This window comes from Dermochelys coriacea, chromosome 3, assembly GCF_009764565.3.
Source record: "Dermochelys coriacea isolate rDerCor1 chromosome 3, rDerCor1.pri.v4, whole genome shotgun sequence".
In the NCBI taxonomy this organism is placed as follows: Eukaryota; Metazoa; Chordata; order Testudines; family Dermochelyidae; genus Dermochelys; species Dermochelys coriacea.
In genome coordinates, this window is record NC_050070.1 from 56,873,261 (window position 1) to 56,891,899 (window position 18,639).

The 18,639-nt window shown below is 40.5% G+C and overlaps 1 protein-coding gene across 2 annotated transcripts; it reads right to left on the reverse strand.

The window, feature by feature from the left end:
- Positions 1 to 660: 660 nt before the first annotated feature.
- OGFRL1 (opioid growth factor receptor like 1) lies at positions 661 to 16,947 on the reverse strand. 2 transcript variants are annotated; one of them, XM_038397714.2, is made up of 7 exons: positions 16,284 to 16,947; positions 11,194 to 11,280; positions 10,702 to 10,780; positions 6,460 to 6,538; positions 6,300 to 6,366; positions 6,011 to 6,156; positions 661 to 4,643 (listed from the first exon to the last, which is right to left on the reverse strand). In XM_038397714.2, exons 1-7 carry the CDS (start codon positions 16,560 to 16,562, stop codon positions 3,878 to 3,880), a joined length of 1,503 nt encoding a protein of 500 aa, XP_038253642.1. In that variant the 5' UTR covers positions 16,563 to 16,947; the 3' UTR covers positions 661 to 3,877. The 2 variants fall into 2 exon arrangements, with proteins under 2 accessions (XP_038253642.1, XP_038253640.2); XM_038397712.2 differs by having other exon boundaries at positions 10,702 to 10,783; positions 16,284 to 16,946.
- Positions 16,948 to 18,639: the final 1,692 nt, after the last annotated feature.

An 18,639-nucleotide genomic window follows, 5' to 3' on the forward strand; every position in this document is an offset into this window, starting at 1 on the left:
AGGTCAAAGTGTATAATCCACAAATTGCTTTCCATTTATTTAATGGGAAAAGCTACTGGTAGATTGCTGCTGTCCTAATGTAAACCAGGTAAACATAGCAGTTGTCAATGAAATTCAAAATTATATTTTTTATACTTCTGACAAATATGCATAATAAAATTATGTTGTTCATTTGAACAGAAAAATGTCTAGTCCATTAAATCTTACTATAATTTATTATTCATTTTCCAATGGGAAAAAAGTCATAATTTGCATTATAATGAGAATAAAGGATTTTTGTAGCTTCTAAATGGCAATATTGTCAAGTTTTATCAAGTTTTGATTAAGAGATGCTATTGCATTTTTTAAAAATCAGTGTAAAATGGTTTTAGGTAAAATTCATTAAAAAAAGCAAAATTTTTCTGTTTTCACTTTTCCCCCAAATTAAAGTCAAAGTTGGTATGTTGCACACACACAAAACAAGGCTGAAACCATGGGATCAGTCTTTTAGAGGCAAACCAGCATTTCCTCTAGCTACGTTTATAAATGTATGCATGCTATAATGTACATTTACGTGCAGCTTAAAAAAAACAAAACAAAACAAAAAACCGCAAACCCCATTGCATGGATCACTACTAGCACAACCCTTAGTCTCAACAGAAAAAAAGGTGCACAAAATAATTTAGTTCAGGAGATATAAATAAACTTTATTTTAAAAAGAAAAAAGACTTGTTTTCCATTTAAATCTATTATACCTCATTTGACTTATCTTATTGGATCATTCATCAAAATTATACCACAGATGTAAACTTTCTATGTATGGTACAGGTATATGCAACTGTACATTATTAGAATTACCCTAGAATAATAATTCAAGCAGGATTATATCTAGGTAACATGAAATATAAATTAATATTATACAAACACCTAGTACATAGGTTCCTTGGAATCTTAGAGTCTGATCCTGAGAGGAACTGAGCAAGCCTAACCCTCAGTGGCTTCAGTGAGGAGTTGCAAGTACTCAACAACCTTGAGGATAAGTTTAATTACCAGAAATATCAACACTGTTTTGCTCCCAGATGTGCACATTTATTGCTGCATTTCTTGTTTAATGGGTAGTAGTTTTTATAGGTTCTGTGTCAAAGGGTTTCCATGTACTGAGGCAGGATTAGGTTCAGTATGGTGGGGAGGTGAGCTATAACTCCAATTTCAGATACAAAGAGAAGCATATCTGCAGGACTTGTCAAATAAACTACTACACTTGCGCATGCGTACCCAGTAGAAAGTTTGTCAAGTTACACACTGGTATGCCCCTCCATATGATATTTGAATAAAATACTATGGTATAAATCAAATTCCCACCTGTCTATGTATGCATATAATTCCTAGTTACATTATTAGGAGTTATACATATCTATTTAATAGAAAATAGACCCCTAAATGGGAAAGACGCTTTAATCTATATATGAATTGATCAAACTCCCCTTAAATCCTGGGCAGAAGCAAGTTACTGTACTAAGAACACACAAAAGTCCCAAGCATTTAAGACTAAAGTAAATTAAAAATAACCTGTAAATTTTATGGTTTGTTTTGTATATTCTTGGATTTTGAAATAACTGGTGAATAACTAACTGCTTAGATTTATGAATACACAATCATTTTCAGTAATTTCAACATGAATTGCCCTTTAGTTGAGCAGGTGCTTTTACAGACTATGGGCTTATGCCCACAGAGACTTAATGCATGGCAAGCCAGGGTATGAATGTAAAGCACATATCTGAAACATCTGAAATCAAGCGCACTATGGAACTTCTAGTGAATGGCAGCAGGGTCCACATGGCAACTTAACACACAGCAGATTTACACCCTGGTCTACGCTACAGAATTAGATTGATGCAAAACAGCTCTACATTGACCTAATTCTGTAAGTGTCTACACTAAAATATTACTCCCATCGATGTAACTTGCATGCTATGCCGACTTAACAACTCCACCTCCGCAAGAGGTGTAGTGCTTAGGTTGATGTAGTTATGTCAACGCAGTGTCAGTGCAGACACTGTGTTGCTTACATCGACTGTTGCTGCCTTTCAGAAGCTGTCCCACAATACCCACTCTGACAGTTAAATCAGTGCAAGTTCTCCAGGCGAGGATGTGCACCGCCAACACAAGGAGCATAGTGTGGATGTGCAAAAGCAATTTAATTACTGAGGTGGCTGTACAATTGATGTAACTTAGGTCAACATAATTCTGTAGTGTAGACATATCTTAACTCTCTGTGTAGGCAAGCCCTAAGGCCCTGATCTTTCAATGCGATGCAGATGCGTGCAGGTGGACCCCTGCATCCACTTGAATCCCCACTGATTTCAAGGGGGCTCCACATTGCAGGATTGGGGCTTGAGCTCAATTATTCTTTAACTGCTTCCAAAACAGGGGGACAAATTTTGATGTTCTTCCATAGCATATCCATAGACTAAAGCTAGATATTAAAATGTTTCTTTGAGACAAAAACATCCTTATAAATAGTGGTCTATTGTCACAGCATGAAACAATTGGAATTTTTACAAAAATTGAAAAAAGGCGTTTTCCTCTGCCTAAGATATACTTTGTACACCACCATTATAATATTTACTTTTACTACCTTCCTTCAGGAAAATTATGACATACCATAATATTTTACATATAAAGACATTTATTAGTTAAATGTTGAAATGCCCATGTAGGAATTGTTCTATTGGTTAAGTTACAAAACAAAAATTATGGAACCGAGGAATGCTATTAGCCACAAAGATATTAGTTTTTCTGTAGCATGACACTTTGTGGGAAATTAATATCTCATTGCATTTCATCTTTATGAGACCTGACTAAAATGCTCAATCTTAGGTGCTTATAATTAGGCAGTTAAATCTGTATTTAAAACACCTAAATTTTTACTGTCTTTTCAGAGATAATTCTCAGGTTCTCAGCACTTTCTGTAAAAGTCAGGCCATTTTTATTTTAGGTGCCAAAATATGGATGGATAGCCATTACTGCATGTGCAAATAGTGTCACAATGACAGAATATATTTCTGCAACTATAACTTTTTGGATTTACATCCCAACAATCCTGAGCCCAACAACTGAAAATTCAGAACCAGATTTTTCTTTTTAATACAGTAGATGGAAGAAGCAAAACCTGTCACCAGAGACACACACTGGAAAGACATTTAAAGAGATCTAAAGCACAGCTCACCCTGCAGCTGTGACAGGACTGTACATATTAAGCTTTTGTACAATTTAATCATGAGTTACACTTCCACTTAATTTAGAATGATGCTTTACAAAATGGAACATTTTGATATCCAGTTCAGAAAGTCTCAGCCAAAAATGCTCATTTAAGATTAAAGCCTTTGTACCTAAATCTGCCCTTGGATATCATGCAGGACTTCACTGACTTCAAACAAAGTGAAAGGCCTGGGCCCTTAAAAGTAATTTGCAGAATCATCTTGAAAAAGGCAATCAATATTGCAGTCTTTTCCTGCAAATCTTAAGACACCAAAATTCTAATATTCTAATTTTTTAAAAAATAGATGAACAAAGTAAGATCAGAAATGAATGGCATTCCTTTCTACGTGGACTGTAATCTATATGAAAAGGGGAATGTATGGAATTTAATCCTATATAGTTGTTTCAGATTAGCATATACATATTTTAAATAGCATATACACATTTTGGATTGTTCCCTATAAACTGAGTTAAATAAAAAAATCAACCCCTAAGAAGCTTAATCTGATGCTCTCATATCCAGCCTGGTCCCATGATCTTCCTTATATTACACTAGATGTGAATATTATCCACAATGAAAGAACAATGAATAATTTGTTTCATTAAGTTTGAAATATAATTAGTTTTAAATTTGGACTCATAATTTTATCTCATCTTTGTTCTTTATGGTGGATTCCACTGAAGGTTTATCCTTACCGAGGTTGTCTTGCACGTCTGCTGATACATTATTTGAACAGTTCTCACTGTCACATGGCTCTCTCTCTACAATTGTTGGATTTCCACAATCTTGGCTCAGATTTTCGCCATCTTTTCCCGTATCTTTTTTGGAATGAGAAATGTTTTCCTTTTTGTCTGACAAATTGAGAGCTTCCTCTGATTTGGAATTTTGACTTTCAGTATCACTGTTCTTTTCACTGTTGCTCTGCCTAGCAGCTTCACAGTTGGTTTCTGTTCCAAACTGTTCATTTTCTTCTCCATGTCTTGAGAGTTCTACCTTTTTTTCTTCAGCTGTTTTGCTACTTGAGCTACCAGTTATGGATGTATTCTTGGAATCTCTCCATTTCTTATGTTTAGAAATGTAACTGTTGTGAGAAGAAACTGGGGATGTTGGCTTTTTACCTGTTTTGTTTCCCTCCAACTTCTGTTTTCTTGGTGGTCCCCAGATGAAATGCTCTGAAGGTGTGTAATGTTGCTGGGCAAATCGCAGGAGCTTTCTCCTTTCTCTTCTGTCTCTAATGGTGTATATAAAATATTCCAAAGCACTTTGCTTAATGTTGGGAATTGTGTCTTCCACAAGAGCTTCATGGAGAATAAATTTTACAAGAGGAGATTTGAAACTCTCATATCCAAGCTCACCAAGACTTTTCAGAATGCGAGTGATTCTTAAGTAGTTGTGTTGGGACCTGCAAGAAAATATTCACTGAAATTAGATAAAAACACCAGGGACAAGAAATGCTTAATAATAAATTCTGCTGACGTGAGAGATTGAGTATAGGCTAGTGGTTATAGGACTAGAGCCAGAAGTCTTGGATTCCATTATCTGGTTTGCCATTGTGTACATGTCATTTAATCTTTCTGTGCTTTATTTTCTCCATCTGTAACATGCAGATACTACTACTTAATTGTACCTTCCTCACAGGGCAGTTGGGAGTGATAACTAATGTTTGTAAAATGCTGGGAGACTCTTGGACGAAGAGCTGCAAGTACAGAATCTGATCACTACTATTTGTTTATTTTAGCAATACATTGACTTAAAACTGTTTGGCTAGCTAGCACTGGAACACCTGAATTGATCTTGTAAAATATGCAGTGATTGAGACCTTGGCTCTTGTGCAGCCCCGACTTATTTAGGGCCTGATTCAAAGTCTACTAAGGTCAATGAGATGACTTAGATAAGTTACTGGATAAATAAATAAAGTACTTGATTTTTTTTTCAAAAAATGTAATTATTTGACCAGACTTATTCATAAGCAACTCTAACCCAAGAAAGCAGTGTGCACCCATAATGTCAGGAGAAAATGTTGCAAGAAAACAAATTTCAATTTCAAGCTCAGTGGTATTAGAAAAGTAGTATCAAACTTAAAAAACCCCGAGAGATAAATGTTGGCCAAATTCAACTTAGATTTATCTCTCAAATAATCCCTGTGAAGGAAATGGGATTACACAGGGTGAGAGTCAGATTAAAATTTGGTCCAGTGTACGTTAAAACTATTTTTTTCAGGTAGTACTCCTTTTCTTTTTGCGAATACAGACTAACACGGCTGCTACTCTGAAACCTATTCAGGTAGTGTTATAGTTGAGATAAAGCATTTAATTTTTAGGTGAGGAGGGAAGCCTGCTCTTTTTCAACCCTATTAAAAGTGTGGAGAATTTGCTCCTCCTTTTAAAAGTAAAGAAAAGTGAATATTTAGATAATCCAATATTTGTTAATAGGCTAGAAGCATCATTTTGGGAATAGTTGAGAAATTTGTATAGCAGCATGTTAGACAAACTAATATGGAGTTGTGTTCTTATTCAATAGTACTTGAAAGTACTACATTCAGTGAATTCATGGCTGTTGGTTAGATTGACAGTAGGTAAGGAGCATAGTCACAAGAATGTGTGGAAGAGATACACACATCCAGACACAAAACAATCATTGATTCTTGCTTTTTGTCTTTCCCACTATCCTGGCATTCTTTTGAAAATATCTCCTATTTTTTCCTCTAGAAAACAAAGGATAAAAATTCTAAGGCAATTTACATAGCATCTAATGCATGCCATTACTTACTCATTCAAATGTTGAAATCTTTCTTGACAATTAGCAGCTCGAGCTACATTTCCTGTTTTATCAATTAGTTTTATTCCAAAAAACTCCAACATCATTTTATAAGCCAACAGGAATCTTCTAATTGCTTCTTTTGTTTTCTTGAATTCCTAATAAAACAAGTAGTTAATCTAAAAACCTAAATGGCTCTAAACCAAATTCTTTTGCATTGTACACAACAACCTGATACAATAACGAACAGTCCTACTTCAATATTATTCTGAGAGTTGACAGTAAACTCAATTTATATTACCTCTATTTCATATGTAGTTAATTCTTTAGCATAGAAATTCAAACCTTGTTCTCGAAGTGGAAAAAGCCTGTTTAAAAAAAATTGTTTTAGTTTATGGTGGACAAAATAACACTTAATCAAATCAATGCTTTAAAATAAAAATAGCTAATAAGTAACCAACCACTGTATATAAGTGTGATTATGTTCCAATTTTTCATAGTCCCCCTTCCATTTATTTAAGACTTCTTCAATGTAAACTCCTGTATAAACAAATTCAGGAAATTATTAGGTAGTGATCAAAAATATTTTTCAAATGTATCACGAATGTTTTAGTCCTATATTGTGCTTTGACAAAGAAGAGGATAATAAGCATTGTCCATACACAGATGCTAATTAATATAGACCAGCTATTCAGCTGGCATAAATTGGCATAGCTTTCAATAGATGCGGATTTATACCAGCTGAGGATATGGCACTATAACCTGTGTAAAGTATATTGATCATTGTTTGCTCAATGGAGTAGATTTTTTATCACATTTAAAACAAGCTATTTACTCTGATGATATTCAGAGTGAAATCTATAGTCACTACATTAACGCAATTCTGCATATATGAGATCCTAATCTAGTAGCATATGTCCTGAATACTGCAAGGAAGTCATTGATTCAAGAATCTCTCCGGTTGCCAGGTGCATTAAGATCTGGGAATTTGTTTCAATTAATTGTGCCTGAAACTCCTGATGCCACTAGTACTGCCAATGGAGTTTCTAAAGTCACGCTGGAAAAAATCTACAACACTCCAGGATAATTTCCACTTGTATTAGTCTCAACACATTAATGCATTTGGGTCCAATTGGCAAACACAAACAGAAACCAACAGTAGGGGACCAAACAAAAATGGAATTTATGAATTATTAATCATTCATACAGCGCAGAACCTCAGAGCTCCAGTCACACATTAGCACCCCTTTGTGCTAGTTGCTGGACAAAGCATAGGACACACCGATGACACCCCCCCCTGCCCAAAGCCTTACATTCTAATTATATAGTGGGATTTTCAAAAGCACTCTGTGCTAACTCTTCTCTGGTTGAACTTAATGGCAGTTTTAACACTGAAATATTGCCAACCCCCAAAGTTCAAAAACCTTGAGAAAAACTAAAAAACAAACATGAGATTTAAGAAAAAAGATTCTCTCGTGTCACAGTGTTGCCCACTCTCCCAAATTTATACGGCACGCTGATTTTGGTCCCCATGGCAGGGTCTCTACATGGCTACCTGATGGTGCGGAACTTCCTTCCAGCTTCTCCCCAAACCAAAGTTCTAATTAATTATTTGTGTGTCTGCCTGCCCCCGTCCACATCTGCCCGTCTTCCAGCCCAGCAACAAATGAAATACAAACACATCTGTTCCCACATCAACTTCCCACATCTGTGCCCACATCACTTTGCTCCTCCAGCCTCCCTTATCTGCTCTTACAGCTCCAAGGGTTCTTTACCCACCTGCTAAGTGCCCGTCTCCTCCTCCCCAGGATCGGAGGAAAAGGCAGAAAGCTCCAGAGGCTCTTAACCCCCACTGTCCCTGCCCAGGCCTGGCATGGAGGGGATGCAAAGAGAAGACTGACCCATTTTTCACAAAAGAGCAGCGGGAAGGAGGGAGCAGAGCTGCCTTGAGCTGCTAGGATCTTTCTGCTCACTACCTCCTCCCTGTGATGAAATGCACCCCTATATTCACACCCTACACATTATTGTAATAATCTTTGTACAAAGTATGACAGATACTTGTGAGATATCATCTGAAAACTCAACTTGCTGATCAGTAATATCATGGTAAAATGTGTATAGCAGCATTGTGTGTGAAACTGTAAACTTCTTTCTATATGATGTTAAAAGTGCATGTTCAAAACTCATGAAGCATCAAACTGGCCAAACAAGCTGTCTTGAACAAAGAGTGTGTGTTTGCCTTAATTTGCATTTAAGTAATAAACAGAGTCATCAAGCAGAAAGGGGGGAAGGGAGGAAACAAAAAAGAAAACCTGCACCTGGGCATACAAAGGTGAAAAACACCTCAAGAGTCTCCTCTCCTTTCTCCCCCTGTCCATCTCACTCTCTGCATTTGAGAAGACAAAAGAAGCAGCTTTTGGATTCTGGGGGAAAGGTCCTGGAAGCATGTGGTGAGAAATTTTGCTTAAATCTAATATAGTTTGTTAAGTTTAGCATTAAAAAGTGTTTTATCTTTATTTTTGTAACAATTTCTGACTGTATTTCCTATGCTTATTCTCAATTAAAATCGCTCTCTTTATCATTAATAAACTTGTTTTATTGTTTTATCTAATCCAGTGTGTTTAAGAAGTGTCTGCGTAACTCCATTTAAAGTGGCAAGTTGTATATTATTCCCTTAAAGGAATAACAGACTCAATATATTTGGACTGTCCAGAAGAGGGCTGAGCAGTAGATGACATACATTTCTAGAGAGAAATCTGGAACTGGGAATGTGTTGGTGTCACCTTGCAGAATAACCAAAGCTGGTGAGAGCCAGGGTGTGACTGACAGGCTGCAGTTACAGAAACACATCTGCGAGTGACCTGCATGCTGGCAAGCTGTTTGTAAGAGGTCCAAGTTGGGAGCTACAACAGTAAGGCATTGCAAGGCACCACATGTTGCAGGGCAAGGGTGACACAGCCCCTCCCCTCCTCCCCCCCCACTGATCTGGATAGCCAGGCTATGACTGATATGTCACACTCCCCTCCTGTGAGAATGGTATCACTCCCCTATCCAAAACCACCACTGACTCCTGAGGGGAGAGCTAGACCTGCCTTCTGAAGCAGCCCTGGTTGGATGCTCTTCTGCCGGACATGGGGCAGTGGGGAAGGTAGCCAGTAAAAGGTTTTTTTTCCCCCTTGGGCAGGGCTAGAATTCACCAGGAGCGCCTCATATCATTACCATGCTGGCTCCAGTACCAGTCAAAATTATGTTATTCACAATGATTCAAGAGATTGGCAGCACTGCCACCAAATTCCAGGGGAGCACAGGAAGGCTTATTCTAAGTGGCTCAGAAAAAAAAAAAATCACACCCTAAATCTATACGTTTTAGAACCAAACTATGGCTCTCTCAGAGCCAGTGTTGTGGTAAGCAGGTGGAGGCAGGGAGCTCCTTTCCCACTATGCTCTTGAGCAGTTGGCCCCATAGACTGACTGCTTGCACTCCCTATGAACCCCACTCCAAAATTATATGGAGTCACACTTGAGTGGGAGATCCTTCTTATTCTCTCTTTGGGACACTTCCTTGCCAAAGCTCAGAACAAGCACTTTATCCGCATCCCCCTTGATCTGTCAGCCATCTTTGACATCCTCCTCCATGCTTTTCTTATTGAAATCTTGCCTTCCCTTGGCTTCCGTGATTCTGTCCTCTCCTGGTTCTCTTCCTACCTCTCTAATCATTCCTTCAGCATGCCCAGCAGAGGATCCACCTCATTCCTCCTCCAACTTCCTTTGGAGGTGCCACAGAGCTCTGTCCTTGGTCCCCCTATTTCTTCTTACTATACATTTTATCTCTAGGTAATCTCATCCACAATCATAAATTCAACTACCATCTCTATGCTGACAACTCACAGATTTACTTCTCGATTCTAGACCTGTCTCCTGTTTTATACTTAGATCACCAGCTCTCTAGGTCAGGAACTGTCTTTTTGTTCTTTGCCTGTACAGAACCTAGCACAATAGGTTAATGGTCCATGACTAGGGCTCCTAGGTGCTACAGTAATACAAATATTAATAATTCCCATGCATAAGCAAGTGTCCAGAGGGCTGTGCTGGAAAAAGCCACCTTCTTAACCATTTCTTAAGGTGTAACAAGTGCTGCTGGTGACTCTTCTTACCCCCAGACCCCTGGAGGCATTGAGCCTGCACCTGGCTTTCTCAGGTATAATGTCTCCAGTGCTGATGTTTACAAGATGCACTTTCTCCAGCCCTACTACATCATCACTCTAACAGTCATAATGCAGCCCTTAAACTATTCTTCATGGAATATCTTATTTCTATGTTAAGGATATCACTGCAGCTTGATGTGCAGTTCGTAACATAAGCAACTGCCATTGGTATTCATGAAAGGTGCCGTTAGAGTCCCATGGCTGCATTGGGAATGCATTGCTTAGAATTTCCAGCCATGACTGAAATGTTCCCCTGTAGAACAGGGACTAATTTAATAAATACTTTCTGTGTTATACATCCACCTTTAAGGAATGGTGTATACTGCAGTGTTCTCAGTATATTAACATTACACTACAGGAAAAGAATTAAAAAAGGCACTGTGTGGACATTTTTGTGACATAAATATTACACAAACTTAGTCCTTAGTACTGTAATTATCAGTTCAGTTTTATGTTATTTCACATTGTTTTTGTTACTACTACTGTCAGATTACTCACCATCAGGTTTAAAGGGAATTTTATTCTTATAAAATCGGAGATTGCACAAGTCATTTTGATACCGGAGATCTTTAAAGTTCTGCTGAAAAGAAAAAAACAAAGCATTATTAGTCTGCAATAAAACTATAAACAGTGGAAGTATGCTAGCATTCAGCTCTTTTAAAAGATTTTAGAACCACAAAGGTAGGCCTCTAAAATTATTAAGTCACTTGGACTACTCGCTTAAAATTAAGCATGTGCATAAGAGTTTGCATGATCGGGGCCTTAGACTGTAAGCTCCTCAGGCATGAAGGAGTTTTATAGGTTTGGGAGGGAACAATGGCACATTGGGTCTAGTCTCCCCTCTCTGGCATTTTCTTTTGGCTATTCCATCAGAAATCCTACTCTTTTCATTGTCTCGTACTTAATAGGGAAAGATAAGGCCTCTTAATGAGTTTTGTTGGTTATTGTTCTTTATTTAAAAAGTGTTTTTAAACCACAAAATGCCCTTACTGGATACTGGTGTCGATACTTGTACAAGTCTCTTGCTGCGTAAAAGCTCCTCTTTGGTTTCGTTGTCAGTTCAGTTGTATCATCATTCTGAAACATTTAAAGAGTAGTTAACATCCACCTACAGCCAAACTAAACACTGATTTGTATTATTATGGTTTGATACATTTTAAAATAACTATTTTTCAGAATGGGCTTCAACAATTCTGAATACATAGATGTACAATTGCATAAATTTACTTAAGCTTTCATCAAACAATGTGTGTGTGACAGGAAGGAAATTTTTAACATAACAACTTTACTTTAACATATGAACAAAAGCAGGTCTAGCACACATGGTAGATCCATTTATGAATTCTGTAATTTCTTGAATTTGGACCAATTGATCAGTGATTTATTTACTGAATGTAAAACTTATCTAGAAATTATTTAAAAAGCACAAACGCTTATCAAGACAAAATAAGAAGTGGCTGAACATGAAAGCGAAGCATAACTATACCTTTATGTTAGTGAAATCAGACTATTCATAAGTCTGGGTCATATCTTACCATGAAAGCATACCTAAAGCTACCACTGCATCCTGTGGAAGAAAACTGTTGAATGGCAAACAAGAATATTTGTAGCACTGTCAAACTATTTTATATGATTCAGGAAACTAGTGTTTAGATCTGTCAAGGCTGAGTCCCCACTCTGGCACTTCGAATGCAGAAGGTGGCGGCCTACAAGGATTTTAAAAATTAATACTTGCCACTCCAGGTTACAGCTTTTCTCTAACCTTGGCTTGGTAAACGCTGCCCCACCCAAATGGAAACCCCTTTTGGACCCAGGAAGGAGCACTTGGGAACTCCTCCCTGTGGGGTACCATCAAGCCCTTTCACCCCCGCCCTGCAGAGCTAAGAAAGAAAACAAAGGAAATCAGCTGTTGCCACCAGGTAATTAAACAACATATGCACAAACCTCTTAGGGTATTAAAAATCCAATACTGTTCTTAAAAAGGTAAATTTTATTAAAAACAAAAAGAAAGAAAATACATCTGGAATTTAGGCTTTTGCTAGATTTTAAAAGAGCAATTCCAAAAATTAAGCACCCAAAATAGCTTTCTTGGGGGGTTCAGCTTAAAGGTTACAAGCAAACAAAAGCATCTGGGGTTAGCACAGAGGAGTCCACAAGCCTTACAGAAAATAAAAGAAATGACCCTAGTCATGTCTTTCTAGACATTCCTAATCTACTTACATATTTGGGCAGTTCTAGCTATAATCTGATTGATTATTTCCATACCTGGCAAAAGGTTTTTTACAGCATAGTCATAGCCCTGACTTTCTCTGTTCCCCTCTCTCCAGAGAACCACCACAGAACACAAAGGGAAAGCTTTATTCCCAATTTTAAAAAGTTCTAGCCTTCCCATTGGCTCTTTTGGTCAGGCGCCCACTCCCTTTTCTTTACCTGGGGGACTTTTTAACCATTTACAGGTATAGCAAGCAACCACCAAGAAGGACTTTATAGCTAACTGGATGGCTGTGTGTCCATAAAAGGGAGCTACTCTCCCCCTTCATTTATCATAAGAACATAAGTTTACGTTCCAGTGAAAAGCATCATTAAACCCCTAAAGCAAAATTGTTCTTGGGGAAAAAAAAGCATGTATGAAAGCTTGTAGTAGATCCCAACCATTTTGGAATCTATGGGCCTGATTCAGACTCCCATTGGCTTCAGCAGATGCTGGATCAAGCTGTATACATTTTACAAAAACCCAGCTAAAAGCACCCATATACTGAGACTTACTAATTCTGTTATGCACTTTATTTTTCACATCATTTTGTTTTCTAAGATATTGTAATCAGAGATACTGCTATTTGTTTTAAGATGAAGAAATAAAACTCCCCTACAGAAATCAATACATAAATTTGCTGGGGGAGGGGGGGGGAATCAAACACTCCTTTACACCTTATTTGTGGCAGTACAGACACAGCTAGGCTTACTCCTGTGTTATTACACAGGATATCCTCCATCCACTGTACCCCAAACTCCTTGCTATTAATACAATGCTTTGATGACAAACTGTCTTTGATGACAGACTGGCTGTGACTTCAACTAAAGATAAAACATGCTTACTTGAACAGGAAATACCTTTTGATAATTAAATACCAGGCATTAGCTGCTCCACCATGATACATGAAGCAGAATGACAGTAAATTTTAAAATTCTAGTTCTTATTTCATTTACATATACCTCAAAAAGTAAACACTTCTATAAAGCTAAGAAAAAGCTTGACCCCATTGATGAAGTTCTGATGCCACTGAAGTCAATGGCTGTTTTGCCATTGACTTAACTGGGTCAAGATTTCATCCTATGTTCCTAAAATGTAGAACTCAGTACTAAAACTCTCGATATCCAGTCCAGTGAGAAGTCACAAATCTATGTTGTGTACTACTCAGTACTTATACATATCCCTCAACCCCTTCAACAGGGGGGTCAGTTTAGAAACAAATTTAATTTTGGTGTTTCAAAGTTTAAAAAAGAATCTTCATATAATCAGCAAAGACTTAGCGCAGGCTTTCTGATTGGAATTGTAAACGCATTCCAAGGGTTAGTTATCTCACTTTATGGCTTACAAATATCTGCTACTATAGTAAATCTGAAAACAAATTGACTTGTTTTTGAAATCCAAATGTAAGAATGCTTACCATAAGACACTTGCAACTTGTTGTGCAATATATTTGCGTTTGGATTGATCTTATGTTGTTAGTTTTCCTAGTACCATCTAATTGTAATTATTCATCTCAGTCACTCAAATATAAGACAATTTTCAGTTTAGACTCCTAGGCACAGCTTCTACCTCAGTTACAGGGAGTGCAAGTACATCTCCTATTAATGTCAATGGGAGTTGCACATGAGTAATTAAGGGTCAAACTGGGCCTTTAGGCTTTATTTACATCAGCCTTTTGTTTCCCTCTAAAATTTCCCACCATTGCTGCTACCAGTTCTGCTGCTCTTGGGGGGTAACAATGATGTTCTACATAGCATTTAGCAGCTGGCCCTGCTCAGAATTGGTATACATGTTTTGGCAACTAAAATATTGGCAGCTGCTGATACACTGGCATCCAGGCGTAGTCGATTAATTTTTGGGAAGGTCCAAATTTCTTGGGCAAGATGTAATCAAGGTCCAGATTCTGGAGAAAATAATAAAAAAATAACAATGATAATAATAAGTAAATAAATAGATGTTGGGGTCCATTCAAAAACATCTGGTGGTCTGGATCTGGCCCCCGGTCCGCCTATTGGCTATCCCTGCTGGAACCCAATCTACACAAGGGCTCCCACTGTTTCTACTCTTTGTAGAACACTACAGATGCTAGCAATGGTGGTAATTTTAAGGAAAAGTTTCCCTAAAAAAATCTTAGTATAGAAAAAAAAATGGAAGCCTCAGAGACATCAAGACGACATCAGTATACTAGTCCTGTATTTCTTAATAAGCCACTGCTGCTGAGCCTGACAGCTGCTCTACTACACTAACAATTTTCAATCTTTTCAGCAACTGTACTAGTTTAGCAGATACTGAGCCCAATCTCTAGTAACGTGCTAAGCACTATCAAATCCCACTAAAGTCACTCAGCCTGTCATAGGTTCAGAAGCATAATACCTTGGTTATACCAACAGCGCAAATCAATTTCTATCCTATCCTTTTGTGCACAATTTGTGGACTCTGAGCTATTCCAAACCTCAGACAGGTGCAATCATGAGAGAGCAGTAAAGCTGCCACTGCAGGTCACTTACAGATGAATGGGAAATAGGCAGCAAAGCAATGTGACCTTGCACTGGGGATCATCATTGAAAGGGGAGTATAAAATTCCAATCACAGGTGCCAGAAAGTACCAAAAGTAATACTATAATTATTATACTTAGCATGTTTCATCTCAAAGGACTTTACAAATATTAACTAACTTTCCCTCTCAAGTTTCAGAGTAGCAGCTGTGTTAGTCTGTATTCGCAAAAAGAAGAGGAGTACTTGTGGCACCTTAGAGACTAACAAATTTATTAGAGCATAAGCTTTTGTGAGCTACAGCTCACTTCATCGGACGCATCCGATGAAGTGAGCTGTAGCTCACGAAAGCTTATGCTCTAATAAATTTGTTAGTCTCTAAGGTGCCACAAGTCCTCCTTTTCTTTTTCCCCTCTCAAGAGAGATTAAGTCTTCACAGAGAGGTGAAATCAAGAGACTTGCCCTAGGCCACACCAAGGTGTCAATATCAGAGCCAAGGTTAGACCTCCTGAGTTCCTGGCTTCCAGTCCTTTGCTCTATCCACACACACATTCCCCATGGTTAAAAGAAAAGGAGTACTTGTGGCACCTTAGAGACTAACAAATTTATTAGAGCATAAGCTTTCGTGAGCTACAGCTCACTTCATCGGATGCATTAGCTCACGAAAGCTTATGCTCTAATAAATTTGTTAGTCTCTAAGGTGCCACAAGTACTCCTTTTCTTTTTGCGAATACAGACTAACACGGCTGCTACTCTGATTCCCCATGGTTGGTAACCATAGCATTAGATTACTAAGGGGCTATCAAAACAATCTTGGTCTCACAGAGCCCTGAAGGCCAGTAGAAACGAGCTGTGAAACAAACTGCGGTAGGGGAAATTAAAAAAAAAAAAACAAACAAACCCACAAAAATCCCCACAGCCCAACACACTTCCTCCTTCTCCAGCCTGATACAGAGCACACGTCACCAGGAGGAAAACCAGCACCCAGGCAGCAGCAGGCGGCACACACAGAAAGCAGCGAAGTACCCAAGCGGGGTCTGCCTCCCCCAGCCGGGGGTGCCACGCAGCCCCCCACCCCCACTCGTGCTGCTTCATTCCAAGGCAAAGATCCTGCCCCAATTCACGCCTGCAACACAACACAACACAACGTGCGGAAGGGTACCCAGAAAGCAGAGCAAATCCCCAGCGCCCCACGCCTGCTGCATTCATGGGACACCCCTGGCCGTGGAGACCTCCCCCGGCCCTGGCTGGGGGCGGCAAGAAAGCACCTGCCGGGGGGGGGGGGGCTCTGTCTGGCTCCCAGCCAGCCTGCAGAAGTTGACGGTGCCAGGGGTACCTGCTCAGGGCCGGGGGCGGCGGCGGCTGCTGCGGCTGCTTCTCGGCCCCCCTCCGCCTCTTCCCCTTCCTGCTGGATCTCCTCGGGCCGGCCGCTTGCGGCAGGGAGAGGGGCGGGCGGCTCCGGGCCCGGCTCTTCCCCGCCGACCGCCTCCTGCTGCTGCTGCTGGTCCCCGCCTGGCTCCTGGGGCTCGGGCTCGGAGTCCGTCTCCCAGGTGGAGTCGCAGTCCTCCACCGTGGCGGGCTCCTTGACGCTGACCCCGCTCAGCAGGCTGCCCATGGGGGAGGCGCGATGACAGCCCCGGAGCCGAGCGCCTTCGCCTCCTCCGGGGGGACGCGGAGAGCCGGCGGGGGAAGGGCCCGCAGGCGGGCTAGGGCTGGGGCATGTCAGTGCGGGGAGGCCGCAGGCGGGGAGCCCAGGGAGGAGGAGGAGGAGAGCGGGAGCAAGGCAAAGGCGGCAGCCCGGGCTGCCTGCGCCTCAGCCGGTCCCCAGCCTGGAGACACACGCAGGGAGGAGCTGGAGGCTTCGGGATTTCCACAGCAAGCGCTCGCGCACGCCCCTTCCCTCCCCCTGCTCCTGCATGAATGAGACACACGGGGCAGGGTCTCGCTCAGGCTCCCTCATGGGCTCGCCTGCACCAGCCGGTTAGCACGAGGTAGGGCCACGCGGCAGCTCCAGGTGGTGCAGACATAGCTGTGCTAGTGGCACCAGTGGTGGCTCCGTCCAAGATCCTAGGTACTACTGGGGCAGCTAGTTCATACCCCGACCATCACAGCGACACTTCCGTTTTTCTAAAAAAAAAAAAAGAAAAGGAGGGCTTGTGGCACCTTAGCGACTGACACATTTATTTGAGCATAAATTGATGAAGTGAGCTGTAGCTCACGAACGCTTACGCTCAGATAAATGTGCAAGTCTCTAAGGTGCCACAAGTCCTCCTTTTCTTTCCGTGAATACAGACTAACACGGCTGCTACTCTGCAACCTTCCATTTTTATGGTGCTCAGTCAAAGCTTGGCCTTGTACATCTACCTGAATGGGGAATGACAGGTTCAGCATAGACATACCCCGTGTGTGGTAGCGACACAGAAGGGGTTGGGGTGGGTGTGGTGTAGAGCAGACCTCAAGTGAGTTTCTCTCAAAAACTACTAACTTGTCCTATATGTAGTGTGGATGCAGGCTCCTACCTCAGCATAACAATTGAAGGCTGCTGGCTGGATCGCCAATCCCTTAGGACTCCTAGCTAGAGTGACCAGATAGCAAGTGTGAAAAATCAGGTGGTTTTTTTTTTTTTTTGCTGGGAGGAGAGAAGGTGTAGTTGTATATATAAGACAAAGCCCCCAATATCAAGCCAGTTCTGATAATATCAGGGTATCTGGTTACTCTACTCCCATCCCCATGTCCTTTTCTTGCAATCTACCTATTTCCTGCTTCCTAACCAGAAGTCCACTATCATTGCCTGTAGGCCTGCTCAGCAGTCCTCCCCCACTTCCTCTCATTTCCGTGTGACTTCCTGTAGCAGCAGTTGCGCTCATCCATACCAGTAGAGAAGTCCATTTTTTGAAGATGGCCCCAACGAAAACATCACCTCTGCATGTTGCCAGCTAGCTGGAGGATGACACCAGGGTACTGGTGGATCTCTGGTGTGATGCTAGCAGGGCCCATGATTTTGGGAACAAGAACCAAAGTGCCAGGCTGTACGATGAGATTTCACATACCCTGTCTATACAGGGAATCCAACAACTAGGAGTGCACTCTAAGAAGAAAATCAAAGGGATTAAAATGCTTTTCTGGAAGGCTAGAGACCATAAATTCCAGTCTGATATTTTACCAAAGACATGTCCGCACTATGATGAGATGGATTACACTATAATCAAGTAACCTTTCATTCTTCTTTTGGGTAAGCTAAATTGATTGAGCTGTTTAAGTCTCTCACTGCAAAGCATTTTCTCCAGACTGCAAATCATTTCTGTGGTTCTTCTCTGCACCTCTTCAATTTTATTAACATCCACCAGAACTATATTCACTATTCCAGTATCTGTCTCACCAGTGCAGTATACACAGGTAAAATCACCTCCCTACTCCTACTCATTACTCTCCTCTTTATACCTCCAAGGATTGCACTAGCCTGATCATGGGTGTTGCTGGGTTGAGCTGTAAGGGGTTATGCCTTTCAATAAGCCAGCCCAGTCTTGTCCAGCAGCATCAGTTTTCCCAGCCCCTGTACCCACTTCTCTGCAGGAGGAAGCATGCCTCCACCCCACTGCCTACACGATGCAGACCTCCTCTAGTCTCTACAAAGACCAAAGTCTCCTCTTGCCTCTCCATCTACCCTTCCACACCATCATCCCAGCAACCTG